Source organism: Cetorhinus maximus, chromosome 25 (assembly GCF_964194155.1).
Source record: "Cetorhinus maximus chromosome 25, sCetMax3.hap1.1, whole genome shotgun sequence".
NCBI lineage: Eukaryota > Metazoa > Chordata > Chondrichthyes > Lamniformes > Cetorhinidae > Cetorhinus > Cetorhinus maximus.
The window spans coordinates 6058634-6076809 of record NC_135903.1 but is presented as its reverse complement, the minus strand read 5'-3'; the positions used below and the strand labels follow the sequence as shown (position 1 = coordinate 6076809).

Genomic DNA, 18176 nt, shown 5'->3' with positions numbered 1-18176 from the left:
AATTCCCTTTCATTAAAATAAGACCCATATACTTGCCCCGGTGGTTCAGATTTAAAGATCATACATCACAATTTTAAAGATATTATCTTGTTGTCCCGAAATAAAACAGGTTAACTGGCCTTCCATCATATAGCCTTTTGAGAGATCTTGCTGTGTGCAAAATGGTTGCAGTTGCCTGCACAGCAATGATTGCACCTCAAAGTAATTTGTTTTATGCAAAGTGCTTTGGGACATTTGTGAGACATGATAAATTGCTAAACAAAGACATCTTTCTCCTCTGCACTGATATTTCCACTTAAGCCAAATTATTTCAGTGATAGGAAAAGTCTCAGCATAAAGTATGCCCAGGACTGATGCGTTAGACTGAGTAAAGCTTTCACACAAATCTGGATCATTCCAAATGTGGTACTTCAAATTGACCCACAGTAGCTGACTGTGAAGCCAAAAATAAATCTAGCAGTTCAATGGCAATCTTCGACAATGCACCGCAGCCCACCAGGAACTGGATCGAGACAATGAAAATGTAAGTCACAAGTAATTAAAATTTTATTTACATTTTAAAATTTACAATTTCAAAAGGGGTGCATTAACAGAGCGATCTGGGGGTATTTATACACAAATCTTTGAAGGTGGCAAGACAGGTTGAAGTTACTTAAAAAGCACATGGAATCCTTTATCAATTGAGGCAGTGAGTACATAAGCAATGTAGTTATGATAAACCTTTATGAAACACTGGTTAGGCCTCAGCTCGAGTATTGTATTCAAGTCTGTACACCATACGTCAGGAAGATGTCAAATTCTTGGAAAGGGTGCAGAAGAAATCTACTGGAAAGAAAGGGATGAGGGACTTCAGTTACATGGAGAGACTAAAGAAGCTGGGGTTGTTCTCGAGTTTAGAAGGTTAAGAGAAAAGCAAAATATTGTAGATGCTGAAAATCTGAAATAAAAACACAAAATGCTGGAAATACTCAGCAGATAAGGCAGCATCTATGGAAAGAAACAGAGTTAATGTTTCAGGTTGAGATTACCTTTCATCCACGTTAAGATATTTGAGAGAAGTGTTCAAAATCATGAATGGTTTTTATAAAAGTAAAAAGAGAAACTATTCTCAATGTTAGTAACCAGTGGACATGCATTTTAAGAACCTGAAGTGACATGCGGAATTTTTTTTACTCAGTATGTTGTTAAAATCTGGAATGCGCTGCATTAAGTTATGTTGGAAACAGATTCAATAGTAACATTCAAAAGGGAATTGGATAAATACTTGAAGGAGTGGAGTGGAATTAATAGGCTAGCCCTATCAAATAGCTGACAGAGGCATGATAGACTGAAATGCCTTCTTGTGCTGAATCCTTTAAGACTCTCACAGGTAATTCTTAAAATCCAATAGTCTGGGCTGCAGTCAAACACAGGTATGAAAAATGAAAGGACATTGCACTTCAAATCATCCCCAGCTTCCCCATAATTTATTTTAAAAGAAAAACATATGCAATAGGAACATCAAAAATTACAATGCAGAAACATTCAACACTGCAGTATACAGATCAGGTTCCTGAAAATGCAATGTTAACACACAGAAATGCTCCTGCTAAAATGTTTATTTCCAAGTATGAACAATAACACCTGTATATTTTTACCGTAAAGTACCCTCTATTTCAATGCGTGCGCCAGATAAACATTAACATTTTGCAAAAAATTATGGCACAAATCCAGCCTTTATGAGGAAGAGGAAATGTGCAAATCATTTACATGCTGGATGGAAAGAAAAAGCAAAACTTGCTCAATACGAAAAAATCACCCCATTTTCTTTACCTACATCAGCTTTAGGCAAACACTGGGAATCTTAGTTGCCACACTATAAGATCATTATACAAAGGGAAATTACAAGATGTTATGCCAAAATACGTATAAAAATATTTTTCTAAACCAAATATTTGAATGTTTCTGGAAATAATTTAAAAGAAAAATCACACATTTTGACTTTCATTTTTATATACAGAGCCAACCAATTACCTCAACCAATGAACACTTCAAAATGGCTGCCTAATTGAGAGTGTGGGGTAAAATGTAATCTTTAGTTTTAGAATAGGAATTCTAAAATGGTTTCACTGTACCAGTTTTCTCTGCTGTTACTGTCATCACTGACTCTTGCTGGGGTAGTTCCAAGGTGCCCTTTGATGCCCCACCAAAGCGTAATTCTTCATTCTGGGCCAGACTGGGTGTCTGGCCTTGGTCTTTGACTACGTTGGACATTACAGCTGCCGTTGCCTAGCACCCACAAATTTTCTGGCAGGGGTCACACTGAGCAGTGGTGAGGAATCAAGGATGGTTTTTCTCCTCCCTAAAGCCTAGGGGAACCTAAGCCAAAGCTACGAGTTAAAACTCAGCACAGACAAGGAATGAAAGATTAGTGTTCTGGTCTGTCCTGCTTGGCTTAATGCAAAGCAGTAACTTTTACTCTGAGGCTACTGGGAACAGATTTTACACCAGCTATCCAGGTACACGGAACACAAGAAAGCACTGGGAAAATGTAAATTGTACAATGCGTTCAGCTTAAAATTAAAATTCCAACATTACATCAAGAAATGTCTATTCGCTTTTCAGTCAGTTTTGATAAAGGAGGCCTCCATTGAGATTTCTGGCACCATTGCGGATATACAAACCAGTAGCAGGAGTCTGCCAATCAGCCCCTCTAGCCTGCTCCACCATTCAACAAGACCATGGCTGACCACTCACCTAGGGTGATTGACCATTATCCATACCTTAATACTCAATAAAAGTTCTGACATTTTCATTGATATTTTTTGCTCTTCTCCTGCCCCCTGAATATTAGTCTGGAACCAATAATTGGAGATATACTTAAGAAAGTAGAACCAATTCAAAATCCATTAACAACGGTTGCTACACTTCATATCCAAGAATTGCAGAGATGATTAAGAGGAAAACCATCGTGCTGTAAATTTAAATAAAAGCACAAAATGTTGGAGCTACCTCAGGCCAGTCAGCAGCTGGAAGAGATGAATGGATTAAAAATTGCCAGTGGAGCAGTTCAGGTAAGAAGTCCAACCACAAATTAACCAACTTTTCCTTTGCAGCTGCTGACTAACCCAGTTGTGCACTTTCAGCGTTTCCCATTTTTATTTCACAAACTGTCCCAATTTAAAACAATCTTAAAAGGATTAAAACAAAGTTGTTTTTTTTTACATAAGGTGTGGGGAATTTAGAAGTTTCAGTCATAGATCCTAGTTGAAGCAGAGCCCATAAATTCTTTTGGAAGAGATTTAGATAATTCCTCAAAAGAGGAGCAGATAAAGGGTGTAGGGAGCAAGCAAAATAGTGGGTTCACGTGGAGAAAACCACTGGCACAGACTCGATGGGCCAAATGGCCTGTTCCTGTGCTGTAAGGTTTTGCTTCTATAATTTGGTATCACACCTGTGTTTAGCCAGGGTGCACGAAACATACAGTTGTTGAGAAATTCGCAGTATCTGCATGCTTTCAAGCTTTTGAACTGTGCCAAATGCAATCCGAAGTACACTGTTGCTAAAATTGTGGCTTTTACCCACCTTAATCTGAATATAATCTTGACTTGTAACACTGCTGGCAAAAACATCATGAATGTAAGCTCTTGTATTTGAAAATAACAGGTTCAATAAAGGCTGTCATTTGTTAATGACAGGAGTTAATTTCATACTTTGAATACATTTCTCAGTGTGAATTAATGATATTTTCTTAATATTGTCTTTGCAATTTTCTTCAACTTCAATTGATTCTAAAAAAATTGTACTTGACCAGTGTCTTCATTTTTACTAATAAAAGTCGTCAATCTTGTGTGAGATACTTTCTAATTACACCTGATGGAATTCCCACAAATACTTTACTTCCTAACAGGGAATCATCTGCACCTTCATGAAGAAGCTGCCACAATCCACTTATTCTACTATCAAAAAAAAAACAAGGTGTTCTCCAACACAAAATGCACATGCTTTAAGCAATGAAAAACAGGTTGAATTCCCAGTCTCTGCTGAGTGAACTGACCTCACCCAGGGTCGTAGTTGGGGTTGCCCCAACACCATTGGCCTAGGTAGGGGACGGTCGGCCCGCATTCCTGCTGCTGATTACCATATGATATTGTTTGGAAACTGAAGTGCATAGGATGTTAGGCAAGAACAGGGCTGGACTTTGGAACAACGCCCTTCACAGTCAAAGAGGCCGCTGACACTCACTGCCATGGCTTTGAGAAGACGGCTACTTGGGTGCAGTAACGGTGGGGCGCTGGTGTTTGTATTCCTTACCCTTATAAGAGTCAGTGCCTTGAGGACCGGAGCAATGGGAAGGGTGATCATAAATAAAGGTGATGAAGGACACACTAACGCAACAAGTGTACACTAGGTGAATAACAGAATTTGAGCTGAATAACAGAATTTGAGCTGAGGTCAGTGGGAAGAGGAAAGGAAGTTCTCTTAAGGTTGGTCTGGCACTGGTACAGTCAAAAACTGCTCTAAAATAAGAGAATGAGGAGAATTTTCACTTTTGAGTGTGGGCAGAAGACTGGCAGTGTGGATCATCTGCCTATTTAACATCCCAAAGATTTTCTTTCCATTCACTTCAGTGGGAAAAACAAAATCAGGTGGGGTGCATAACAAAGTGCCCAATCCATAACTGCCAGTCTTTCACCCATGCTCAGCAAAAAGTACCCGCAATGTGCTCAATACAACATATTAGATTCTGGTCGCAGACCCTTCACAGCTGTTCAGTACATTCAGTAGTCACCCTTATACACTGGATAAATTGTAACTGATCATGCATCTCCTGTCATTAATCAAAATCATTAATCAATTGAGCAAAATGCCAATGAACTTCTATTTGGCAATACTATTGAATATGACTTCTTTGGCCAAACTGGACAACAACATGCAGGGCAATAGGAAAAGACTCTTCCATTAGCTGAACCATTGTTGAGATCTGAACAATTCAATAACTATTTAGGATCCCAAATTTAATTTTCAGGACTTCAACATTTGCTTTGAGGTGGATATGGACAGTTGGTGCAGTTACGCTATGCTCTTAAATGTTTTGTAAATGACTTGTAAGAAAGATCTGTAGCTTTTACTAAAATCTGGTGTCAGAACAACACTGAAAGAAACTTCCTTTTTACGTTTATAGAGAATCCAATCTAGATCGTTTCATCATTTCTGAAGCCTCGAATTGAAATTTCCATCCAGCACAGGAACAAAGTCAGGTTGAGCACTGGCCAATGTTTTTCACGATCTTGTTGCATGGATGATACAATTGCTTTAAAGATGCTTCACTATTCCAGTAAATATAGGTCAAATGGATAATGGTAGGCAAGGACCCTCCCCGCCAAGAATGTGAAGTCGGCACATGAGCTCTTAAATTTTCCTATTAAGCGTTGTTCCGTTTTAACACCTTTTAGTCTTTTTCTTCTGGGGAGTGTAAAGTGTTACTGCCATGTGTAGCAGATACCATTCTATGCCAGGTTTCTCTCCCTCTTTTTGGAAACAGCATTTGCATACAATTAATTAATGGTCTCATGGGGGCGCCCCAATCTATCATCAAGACAAAAGGGAGAAGACTTATGTACCACGGGTTACGTTGTGGACACAAAATTATGTCAAATGTAATACGCATCTGGGAGATCAGTTAAAAAGTTTGGCTGGTTCAGTTTTCAGATAATGGGTGCATGCTTTCAATTTAAGCCCTTTGGTTGTTTGCATGCAAAATCCTTTATCACCGAACTCACGATATGAAACTAGGAGGAAATGGGAAGAATTGCAAGACAAATTCTCACACTGAATTCTGACACAAGTTGACAAAAATATTTTGGAAACGTCCTTCAAATAAACAAAACCATCAGCCTCAAAGTGTTAATACAAATAATAGTACATATTCTTACTCTTCACAAAAACGTGAAAGGGAATTGCAGCACAACCTGTGTATTCGAAGCAATGTACAACCTTTGACTTCAAAAAGGATTATAAAGAAGCTTTGGAAACTGTTAAAAAATGATTTCAATAAGCATATGAAACAATACTGAAATTAAGAGATTAATAAATAGTAAAAATAAAGCATGTTAAAAGCATCTTAGGTTTTTACATAAAAGAATCTGGGCCTTGCAAATAGTTAAATAAAATCTACTATGTTTTGCATGTGGGATGGGAGTCAAGGGAAAAATTCTCACAGGGGCCATCTTTATTTGAAAACTATGAAAGACTTTTAACACACAAAGCCTCAGCCTCTTTTGATTTTAAAATAGATTTGTCATTAAAAAACATTGTAAAACGCGGGAGCCAAACACAAATAAGATAAGAGCTATGAGAAGCTTCGAAGCTTTGCTAAGACTTTTCTGAGCCTAATCCTTTGTTTTCGGGGAGGGCATCTTCATACAAGGGCCCCCACACTTGGGTGGACCTTGTTCCCTTAAAAAAACTGATGTTAAGGGAAGACACAAAATGTTTATGTAAAACTTGACAAAGCCCAACCCTTCAAAAATGTACAAAAAATAGCTACATTTCACATACACTGTCTGATAAGTGGTTGCTGACATCAAAAACAATGACAAACTTAACACCTTGAAAACTTTGTTATGAATGCATGGCAGATCCGGGGCACCTGCCGAAATCAGAGCGAGTTATCAGCTTGTATAATCAGAAACAAAATACTATAGTCGTACAATAGACAGTCTTGCTTTAAGAACAATGCACTTCATTTTAGTTACCAATCAGAGCCACATTCATGAGGTCATCATCATCGCCAATCAAAAATGCTGGGCTTGGGCGAGATGACCTTTCAGAGTTCAGGGATGTGTTCCCCGCCATGGATAAGGATTGGTCAGTTGAAATAGGAGACTTTGACCAACTTTCTTGTTTGATGCTGGAGTGAGATTTTTTCTTCTCCCTGTCTCTGTCACGGTCCCGGTCTCTGTCGCGATCCTTGTCCTTCCCTTTCTTCTTCTCCTTTTTGTGCTTTTTATGCTTTTCCAAACTGTACTCGGGGAGTGGCCGGATATCGTCATCTGAGCTCGGACTGTTCTGGTGGGATTTCTCAGCAAAGGACGATCCAGATTCGCTGCCACTATCTCCACCTTGAGGGGTGTAGGCAGGAGACTTGCTGTAACTTGGTGAACAGCGTTCGTGTTTTGGTGTTGAACCGCTGAACAAGGGTGAGCCATAGTTTTTTGCACCAGTTATCTGTGGTCTCAAACCATCACCACTACCATCACTTGGTTTCTGCAAGGTTACTTTGGCCTTAAAGCTAGGAGAACCACCATCATGCTTGCTAATGATAATTTTTGCCACACCAGTACCACCACCATTCTTGGAGTCGGAAGATTTCTTTCCACTGTCACCCGAGCTGCCCGAGACAGAGACCTTGGATTTTCCTTCTTTGTCGCTTTTCTCTCGCTTTCCCTGGTAATCTGCAGGGGACATATTGTGCTTGGATGGCAAGCTATGAGTAGAAGGCATTGTTGCTGTAGTCATTTGACCATCTGGACAGTCTTCTGTACCTGAACCGCCTACACCACCCACACCATGTTTCAATTTGTCAATCACTGCAGTCAAGGATGGCTTCTTGGTTCGACTTGGAGATTTTCCCTTGATTAAATTTCCATGAGCATTTTGAGATGAAGACATTGAGGAAGCAGAGGACGAGGAGGAAGAAGATGAGGAGGTTGGAGGCTTCTGGCTCAAAGAACTGGAGGATGCCATACCAGAGGACTGTTTCATGCTTGAACTGGAACTAGACCCTGACATGTGAGAACTTCCTGAACCAGAGCTAACTGGGGATTTAGCTTTTGTAGGCGGCGTCCCTGGAATGGGCTTCAATGGTGATGAAAGTTTTTCCGAGTTGCCTGAAGGTCTCGAGTGGGAGGGCGACACATTGGGTTTTCCTCCAGATGGATTAACCAGGGAAGATGACTTAACTTGAGGTTTCATTTTGTTGCTACTGCTGTTGCTGGAACTCAAGCTGCTACTACTGGTCAACCCATGCTTGGTAACTGGAGAAGAGCTGGGTTTTCCCATGGACTGAGAAGAACTCTTGGACTGGCTCGAACTGGTACTGCTTTGGCCTGGGTAAAGGCTGCTGCTCATTTTGGAACTGGAAGAGCCTTCGGATTTGTTGCTTTTCACTTTGCTAGAGGAAGAGGAATTGGAGGAATGAGAGTGGTGACTTTTACTGCTGGATGAAGGGCCTGACCCAAATTGACTATGTGAAGACGATTTGCCGACCATCTCTTTGCGAATCTGAATTGTAATTTTTGGGATCGGAGGCGTAGCCCCAGTAGGTGGCGTCTGTGACCGGCTGGAACTCCCAGGAGATTTGGAACCAGTGGTGCTCGCTGGTGGAGTGAAAGGACGACTTGACACACTATGAGATGGGGACTTACTTTCTGAGTCAGTTTTCTTACGTTTCGGAGGTTTTTCTTTGCTTTTGTTTTCATTCGATGGCGTCCTGGTGCGTTTCCCAGGCTTTCCATCAATGCCTATTCCTGATAAATTGCTGTTCCCACTGCCATTTCCTTCCTTAGCAGATCGCTGTTTTTGAGATTTGTCCATTTTTCCGACCTCCACTGTGCTCAACAAAGGGCTCTGATTCCCACTATGTTCCATCCCATCGGATGGTCCTAAAGACTTGCTGCCGCTCGTAAACATACTGAAATCCACCATGTCTGTGTGGCTGCTCCCTTTGGAGCGATCTCCAGTGTCGCCACTCATTGTCTGCACATTCATCGAGCCAAGGGCCTGCGAAGCAAAACTCTTTGTGTCGTCGACATCTCCACCCTGGCTGTTCTCATCAAAATAGCCACTCACAAAATTGCTCCCGCTTTGATTATCCAATAAAAAATCCACTCCATCAGGAAAAAACTGGTTTGAAGAGTCACTGGTTGGAGTAGCAGTAGCATCTGCTATTAAATCTGCAGGATCAGTGTATGTGTTCTCATTACCTTCACCTTGAAAAACATCCGTGTCAAACGTGCTGTTTACAGCAGAATGAGAAGAGTTTGAAGAATCACGGACAGGCGTCCCAATGGACTGGCAATTGTCCCCAGTGGTGGCCAGCTTTGCTGTCTGTTCTGCTATATCGGATAGAATCTCTGTGACATCAGCTCCAATGCTGTCCGTACTAGGGAGCCGCACCATTCTCTGCATACTGGATTGCTGAGAGTGCACCACTGTTGGAGGGTATGTAGTAGGAGGTGTGTTACATTGACTGGGGGCAGGGGTGATGTGCGGAGTGTCCAAAGAATCTCCGGCCAGGTTTACATCAAAGACACTGTTCGGAGCATCAAAGTCCATGGATATGAGTTCTCTCTGGAAGTCCTCTTCAGTCTGTTGCTGCTTGGGCTTATCTGTTTGCGACCTCGTCCTCTTCTTTTTCTGTTTCGTGCTGCCTGAAGCCGCATCAATTCTAGGAGAGCTCGATGAAGAATTTTGTCTCTCCAAAGGGCTACTATTATACAGTGTAGAGAAATCCTGGCTTGGGTTGTCCTTGAGTAGGTTCATGAGCATGGGGTGATTTTTGGTATTACTTGCAGGGGAAGATACTGGTGGTGGTGTATGACCGGGCGGTGTGGGGCTTGAACCAATGGATGAACCGACACTCCCTGTAATTTGCAGTAAACTAGTCAGAATGGGATTCTGGTTTACTTTAAAGGAATCCTCCCCGTGCCCTGATTCGTGCCTTTCCTTCACGCCCATGTTTCCCAAATTGAAGATGGTGGAGATGGGCCCGGGAAAGGTACTGGTCGGAGTCGTGGTGCCGCTTGCTGGATTGTTGCCCAGTTGTGTGCTGTAGCCTGGACTGGTGGCTGGGGGTGGATTCCTTTTCAGCATGTCCTCAACGGTCTCTGCAATAAGGGGTAAGGCCGGTGTGTCTGCTTGGATGGTCTCAGCTTTTCGACGGATTGCTCGCATCGTCACAGGGATGGACATGCATCTGTAAAACATACGTGGCATCAGTAACATCACCATTCATCAGTGATCCCCCTCCTCACCAACCCCAAAGTTTATCCACGGTGCAATACTGTTCAGCTTGACCTCAAAGTGGAATTCAATAAAATGAGAAGCACCTTTGAATTTATCAGCAACTCAGCAATATGAACAGATGTGAGCCCACTCCATTCCACAATACACTTTACATAATAAGTAGAGGAGAAAGCCCATTCAAGCTCATTCATTCAGAAGTCATGTCACAGTATCTAACTCAAATAATTCAACATTTTCGTACACCACATTGATGGAGGTCATTCCACATATTGAAGATCCTTTATGAAAACTGTTGCAGTCTTAAAGTTACCTTTTCTGTACTCTTACTATCTTTTTTTTATTTGTTCGTGGGACGTGGGCATTGCTGGCTCGGACAGCATTTATTGCCCATCCCCAACTGCCCTTGTTCAGTGGGCATTTAAGGGTCAACCACATTGCTGTGGGTCTGGGTGAGGATGGCAGATTTCCTTCCCTAATGGAAGACATTAGTGAAGCAGATGGGTTTTTATGACATTCAGCAATTAGACTTAATTCCAGGTTTTTTATTGGATTCAAATTCTACCAATGGGATTCAAACCCGGGTCCCCAGAGCATTACCCCATGGTTTCTGGAATACTAGTGATAATACCACTACGCCACCATCTCCCTCCTCTTATGTAGTGTCGCCCACTAGCTGCCTTTTTCCTAACATTGCTACTTGAAGACCAACCAGAAACAGAATGCGTTATAAGAAGTAACTATTGTAATAGCTTTTTAAAGAGTACCATTTGATGTTAACTGGCAGCCCAAAAGTGGTTTGCCTCCCAACTGAGAAATTAATGAGTTATGAACAGGTTATCCAGCTATGGGTAGTATCACAATCTACCCCAATTTTTTTTCACCTGATGTCCCAACTTTTCCAGGAGAGCTAGCAGGAAAGTGATTAGGGGTGGGATACCCTAGCTGAATCTTCCTCTCTTGAGCCCAGAATGCTGACCTCAAATTGAGCCCAAGAGCTTCTGTTCTTTATGTTTCAATGCTAAACCAAGCAATGTCTCTTCCCACTAGACAACTGGAGAATGTGATCGCCAGAATTCTGGTATAAATCTCAAAATGCTAATGAATAAAGATGGAATGAGTTATTCAATGACTGTTAATCAGTAAATCCCACCCAGAACCCTCCTTTTTCTGGAATGCATTCAGTATAGAGAAGACCCTTACCGCTGTACCACTCTGGTAATGAAGTCATCAGTACAGATGAGTGCATCGGACAGTCCTTTATAGAGCTTACAGCTCACTTGCCTGGAGTCCAGCACATCCATCACAACTGGCAAAATAAACAGCATTGGAAATTGAAATGGAGAAGCTACACCTGAGAACAGAACTGAGTACTGATTACTTTTTGAGAGCCTTCAAAATAACACATTGATTGTTTAGAGCAAAGGCGACATTTAAACATAATTGAACAAGATGCAGAGTCTGAGAAAGTCTAGAGATCATTTTAAAATTATTTTGATAAAAGGCATAGCTCAGAGGTAGAGCTTTTGACCGAAGATCAAGAAGCCCTCAGTTCAAAGCTGGGTACCCCCTCCTTGACCTTTATTTAATGGTGGCAAAAGAAACAGAGGCCACATAGTGAGTTGTTGTAATCTAGAAAGCACTCCCTAAAAAGGGAGATGGAAGCAGGTTCAATAATACCTTCAAAAGGGAATTGGATAAATACTCGAAGAGGAAGAAATTTACAGGACTATGGGGAAACAGCAGGAATGGGGACTAATTCTTTCAAAGAGTTGGCACATGTACATAGAGCTGTATGGCCTCCTCTGTGTTGTCAGATTCTATGATTTTAAGAGGCTCGCCAGATGGTTGAATGCACTGACCAACATGCACACAGGAAGATCCCAGGTTTAGTCGCTGGTCTGTGCTTAGTGGGCTCAGCTACAATACCCGTCATGGTTGGACAGAACATGGGCATTTGCTACCTATCTTAGGCTTATACATGAAAAATGGCCATTTGGACAAAATACTGCTGGGCACTGTCTGTATAAACTGTACTTCAGCATCAATCAAAGGGCAAAAATTCAGAGAAAAAGGCACTCTGGAAAAAAAACTGCACCATAACAAACGTAGATCTTGTGTTGCTGCGGGTATTTTTTGAGCAGTTACAAAAACTGATGTTTCAGAACCTAGTCCCAGTAACGAGTATTGTACAAAATGGCTTTCCCGTCAGGTCACAACAAACTAGACAAAGATTTGGGTCAGTAAAGCAGTATACCACAGACGAGCGAGTCATTGACTGGGTGCTGGAAGGACAGGCTGAAGCTGGTATCAGTCAGTGGGCACACCTCAAATTGCAAACGACCAGGTAAATCTGTAATGAAACAATTCACACTGAATTATAAGAAAGCAGTGCAGGAAAGGAATAAACTTCCTTTCTTTTTAAACAGGAAGACAAGTTTACAACTGTTCTGACTAACAGGTTGGAAGGTGCGGTCACTGCTGTTTCTTTTCACTCCTTGAACGAGGTCTAACCCTGATTTGACCAACACGTTTTCCTCTGTCTGTTGTTAACAAATTAACTTGGGATTGTCAGCCAGTTCTTAAGTGACCATGAGCTAATAGAAGTTCTTAAAATTATGAAATTCTTTCCAAGGGTCAATATCAAAAGGTTGCTTCCCTCTTCATTCCAGTACAAAAAATCTTCACAATCTTCACACTTTTCATCATAACCCTCATTCTACTAGCCTTATGGCTTTAACATGCTACAAATACTGAACTCCATGCAATATTCCAACTATGCCCCAGCCAATTTCTCACTTCCTTGCCTTTATATTAAATGACCCTGTGTATAGAGTTCAAATCTCACTATGGCAGGTTACAAAATTGAATTCAACAAATTTGGCAATTACAAGCAAATACCAGAACGGCGATCATGATAGCTGCCAGATTGTTGCAAAGACACAACTGGTCCATGGATAAACTTCAGCACAGAAAAGCTGCTGGCCAGTACCTGACTGCAATTTCACAATGCAGTTGATTCTGAAGGCCCTCTGAAGTGGCCTAGGAAGCTTTTAGGCTGTAAAAACAATTACCCAGCAATTCAGGAAAAAGATCTGCCACTTTGAGGGCAAACAGTGAGTGATGGACCATAAAAGTGAAGTTGTTATGGCACCCACTTGTTCATTACACATGTAAAAAAAAAACAATTTCAGGACTTTTGACTGATGCTCTCTGGGTACGTGAATACACAGCCCTAAACAATATATGACATAATTTGGAAAGGTCCCTGAAAAGATAGACATTCTGGCCAGTTGAGCAGGAGCAAAGCAAGCCATGAGGACCGGAAAACCTGAATAAGCTGGATAGATGAACTCCGTTTTCTGGCAGGATCTCAGACGGACCTGATGTGGCCTGGCTAGAAACAAGCCATGTTTTCATTTAAATATAATAGACTGAAATGATTTCTGCCTGATTATACAGGATGTTCACTTCACCTATTTGGAATGGGCCCAAGGGACAGCACCATAGCAATGGCATTTTTAAAAGATTTTTTTTTTTAAGCATTTTGTTCCATTTTACAGCACATTTGTTTGCATAATCTCCGATTTTTTTTCTGAGTGCGCTTAATGAGAAACCTTCTTGAAAAATGTTACACTTCAAATGCAGTATTTTTGAGGTGGTATAAGGTGAAAGACGGCATTCCGGGATGATCAGCAGGTACAAAAGCTAGTCTGTGTACACCCACTTGTTATGCCTCAAACCATGCCCGCTACTGGCCAAGTGTAACTGGTCCTACAAGTTCCGGGTCAGCATGAAGCCAGTTGCAGGCTGATGCCACCTTCTGCAAAGAGACCAGCAGCCAACCTGCAACACAGGTAGCACAGCACAGAGTTGAAGTCACTTTTACACCACCACTTCCTGGAATGCTAAACAGCTCAATAGTGAGTACCATTGAGCAACCGGGGTGGGGGTTTGGGTGCAGCGCACTCAATGACAAGCTCACAGACTTGGTTTGCTGCCTGCAGATTTATTTTGCCAGCCAGTTGATTTTGTTGGGCCACCTTTTCTCCCCAAGAGATTCACCTTTGTGAATGGACAAAACATACTTACAACCTTTACAAAAAGTTTTATTATCCGCCTGCCCTTTAAAGGCTACAGTCATGCTGAAATTACTGCCCCTTCCCTTTCTCAGTGCTTAGTCCTTTGAGCCAGAAACTGACCATGAATAAGTAGTGAGGGGCAACCCTGAAAAACACTTGGGAAAGCTGCCATGCTGGTGAGTGTTGTGCTTGCTGCACAGACATTCCATCAGACTTCACTGTGTCACAACAAATCCACCCTGTCATCTTTTCAAGGGTAAAAATTGTCACAAGGAAGTTGGTAACATATATTTGTTTAGTAGCAGAAGGTATTTTCAACCACTAAATAGCAGAACTGACAAGTTCCTGTTTGCCCCACAGGGGAGTACAAATCTGAGCACAGCTGCTTTGCAAAGGATAAACATAAAATCCCAATATGCAGGGCAATCAGGTTCTTTCATGCAACACCTCGACATACCTTCCTTCAGTACAGTCCTTTTCACACAGCTCCCAATCAGTGTGTTGTAGGACACTTGGTGTCGGATAAGTTCTAGAATCTGGGGCACCTGGCCTGGGTGCCGGAAAGGGATTTTATGAAGCAGTGCTCCCCGCAGGCACCTTCCATCATGGATTGGGGCGTCCTTGTTCAGAAAGTAGCAATGCTGCTGGCCTGGTAAAGACTGGCAAAACACCAACATCAAATTTTTAATTTAGTTAAATATATCACGAATACCCATATTAAGCAGAATGAAACAATCATGTTTCCAGTTAACCTGCAGAGTACATTTATCATAGATGTTGTCCAGAGGAAGATACTAGTCAAAATGCAGGGCTTTCTTCATTTCTTTTTCTCTCTCCCACCACCCATTCCACCTTGCTTAAATGTACAGAAGTCACCCAAATGAAACAGTGAAAGACTGTGTCTGCCATATGCAACTACTTGAAAATTGACAGGGTACATGAATACTTAATTCAGAAGATATAAGATGCTCTCCATCTTTCTAAAAGACTACGAGACTTGCTACTTTACAGTTTCACAGAGTTTGAGAGACCTCCTTCATGTGTGAATGAGGACAGTGAACCATAGATATTTAACTGTGGAGTAAATCAGAGTCAAAGCTGGCTTTGCTCTTACCAAATGCCCACACAGCTGCCTACCCTCCAAGAGAGGTGCCTATGAATAGTAAGCAGGAGCAGTGGCTGATGCTTCCACTCCTAAATCTAAGCATGGTGGGGCTAACAGTGTCCCAGCTGAGGTCAGCTGACTCAGCATGTAGAAACACAAATCAGCTAATAAATAAATCAACAGTAATGTTTAAAATGAATAACCAAGATTATAACAAGTCTATAAATTCCAGTATTACTGTCACTCACGGCATAAAACCGCATGTTGTGTTTCAAAGTTGATGAGGTGCCATCCTTTCCTGAGAGTACAAACTGCGTGATCAATTCATAGAGCGGAACTAGAGTGGCAGGAGGATCGAACAGCGGGATACCTGTCCAAAAAGATACATGGTCATGGGAAGAAATAGTGAACTTGTGATTCTTCTGTTAAGACTATGTATCAAATATAATGGGCACATATCTAAGTTCTGGTTGATTTTTGAGCTAAAAGCACAATAAACTGCATACACTATCCATTCCTTTTAAAAAGAACATCGTGAAATATGTTACAGTAAATGCTCATTCTACAGATTACTATGGTCTATAATCCATTTCTACCAATAGGGTGCAACAGAAACATTTACTTTATTCTTTTGTAGTATCTGCTTTCACTACTAGATGGCGTGAGCATGCTTTTTAAAATTCAGCAGTAGACTACTTAGTGTCCAAAGTCAACAGTCTCAAATTCTATTTTGAAAACATTTTAAACTCAAACTATTATTTAGACTAAAGTGGTTGATCCTGGACAAGGTGCACAGGACTGTTTCAATTTAAAAATCCAATCCTTCCCTGCCCAATTTCCTCCCCTTCTCTCAGAAGTGTGTGGGTTATAGCCTTCCGCTTTCTTGCCTCATCAGCTGTTTATCACATATTCACCTGGAGGCAAGTGTGGGCAGCTACTGTCCGGGGGGGGGGCGTAGGGTTGAATCCGCAAGGTGATCACAGACAGGGCCGATTCTGCTCCTAACCAAATTTCAAACAGATAACAGAAGCAGGAACCCTGGATGATTTTATTTTTCTAAACTCTCTCTAATCTAGGGACAATGAGTTCAATTATCATTCCCCAGCTGGGATCAGCAAACTCAATATATCTGGGAGTCAACCAAACAGCTCTTTGGTAGTTTCTGATCTTTCTGACACCGAGCATCTGGTTTTCCTTACGGGACAGTTGTTTGAAGGGTAATATTGGAGAGAAGACACACTTACTTCCTGAGCCCTACGCTTTGGAATTCCTTCCCAAACCCTCTCCACCTCCTTTAAGAAACTCCTTAAAACCTACCTCATGTCATCTGTCCTACTATCTCCTTATATGGCTCAGTGTCACATTTTGATTGATAATGGTTCTGTGCAGTGCCTTGGGATACTTTACTACGTGTCAAGAGGATATAATAATTCTCAATGTTATTGGAATTTATTGTAAAATAGAGTAATAGTGGGATGTGTCTGTGTATGTGTGAGCTTTAATTGAATTAGAAGCAGCTAGTCTGGGTGCTTTGACCTAAGAGGAGAGGTTAGGTTTGAAATGTTAATTAGATAAACATGGGGAAGTTTAGAAACATAGTTGTCAAGGAAACATTTGCATTTTGAAATAAACCAGACTAGATTGTTTTCAATGGAGGGATGAAAAGTGTCACCTAGCCAGTTCGAAACAGTTTATTAAACAGTGTTTATCAAAGATTACTGGTAAAACCTAGTGCTCTGAGAGGGTTTTATTATTAGGGAGGGAAAGTCCAAAGACATAGTGAAGTAATGGGTATTTGCGTTCAAAGAGAAAGATATGTATAAAGAAGGAGCAAGAACTGTGTGGAAGGGAAGGCATTTTTAAAATCCTACAAGCGCGTGAAAAACCTTCAGCATCTATGCCTCAAGCTGCTGTCTTCAAAGGACCGAAGTTAAGAAAACTCACTCTGAAGTCAACTTGTTCAGGGTATCATGTTTCTTTGCCTGGGTCTTTTAAAATCTGTGTGTCTTACTGTTGCCTCAACGAAAATGTAACTGGGAGTTAGATTGAGCAGTGGATTTAGAAATTATCATTGTAGTAATTTGTAGATCTATAAATGTATTTAAAGTCATTTCTTCTATTAATAAATGTTTAATTTAGTTTTGTAAAAACCTATAAGACTTGGTGGTCTTGTTACTACTGAATTCAGGGCATGCATCTCAAAATTTATACAAATTGCAAAACAAGTTGTGGCAGTTGTTTCAAGTTTCCCTTTGGGATTTGAACAATTCAGCGTTTACCATCAGCTGCGCCACAACATAGCTGGGGGTTCTTTGCGGGATATATTTGAAATTCCTTGATTTTTTTGGAGTTGGTGAATCTTAAGGTTATGAGTACGAGAAGCGCGTTGAATTGGGGTGAGGTTTTTTTTATAGTGCTGAGACTGCAATATTGCTTTGGCAGTTGCTCAGACTTGTTTAGAAGTTGAAGTTATAACATTGGCTGGTTTACAAAAGGTAACTAAAGTTAAGTTACTGGAATTGGCGGATGAATTACAATTGGGGTTGCCTGCAGGGACCAGGAAAGCAGATATAATTGAAGGCATAGCACAGCATCTAAAGTTGGAAGTGATGCCTGACACTAGTGAGTCACATCTGGAGGTCGTGAGACTTCAGTTAGAAATGAAGAGGCTTGAATTTGAACAAGCAAAGGAACTGAGAAAACTTGAGCTGGAGGTAAATGAAAAGGAAAATGAATTGGAAATGAAAAAACTGGAACTAGAGGCAGCAGAAAAAGAAAGATTATTTCAAAAATTAATGGAAATGTGAAAACTTGAGCTCCAGAGGGAAAAGTTAGCAATGGAAGAATTAAGAGGCAGAGAATATCGGCTTAAAAGGCTGGAAGTTAAAAAAGAGACCTCAGATTCTGGGGAAAGTTCTGATGATGAAAAAACCTTTAACCTAAAACCTAGTGGGGAGATGTTTAAATTTGTACAAGCGCTTCCA

At 41.1% G+C, this 18176-nt stretch overlaps 2 protein-coding genes across 6 annotated transcripts in view; one reads left to right on the top strand and one right to left on the bottom strand.

Moving 5' to 3' along the window:
- The window catches only part of LOC144667837 (alpha-2,8-sialyltransferase 8F-like), a 1155130-nt gene that overhangs the window by 724469 nt on the left and 412485 nt on the right, over positions 1-18176 (top strand). The window lies entirely within an intron of this gene.
- The window catches only part of med1 (mediator complex subunit 1), a 52464-nt gene continuing 34810 nt past the window's right edge, over positions 523-18176 (bottom strand). The window contains exons 13-17 of one of the 2 annotated variants that reach the window (XM_078529339.1): positions 15441-15562; positions 14545-14746; positions 12263-12358; positions 11209-11314; positions 523-9958 (exon numbers count right to left, since the gene is read on the bottom strand). In XM_078529339.1, the coding sequence (XP_078385465.1) occupies positions 6730-9958; positions 11209-11314; positions 12263-12358; positions 14545-14746; positions 15441-15562 (3755 nt within the window). In that variant the 3' untranslated portion in view covers positions 523-6729. The remainder of the gene's footprint in view (positions 9959-11208; positions 11315-12262; positions 12359-14544; positions 14747-15440; positions 15563-18176) is intronic. The other variant, XM_078529340.1, reaches the window with a different exon arrangement.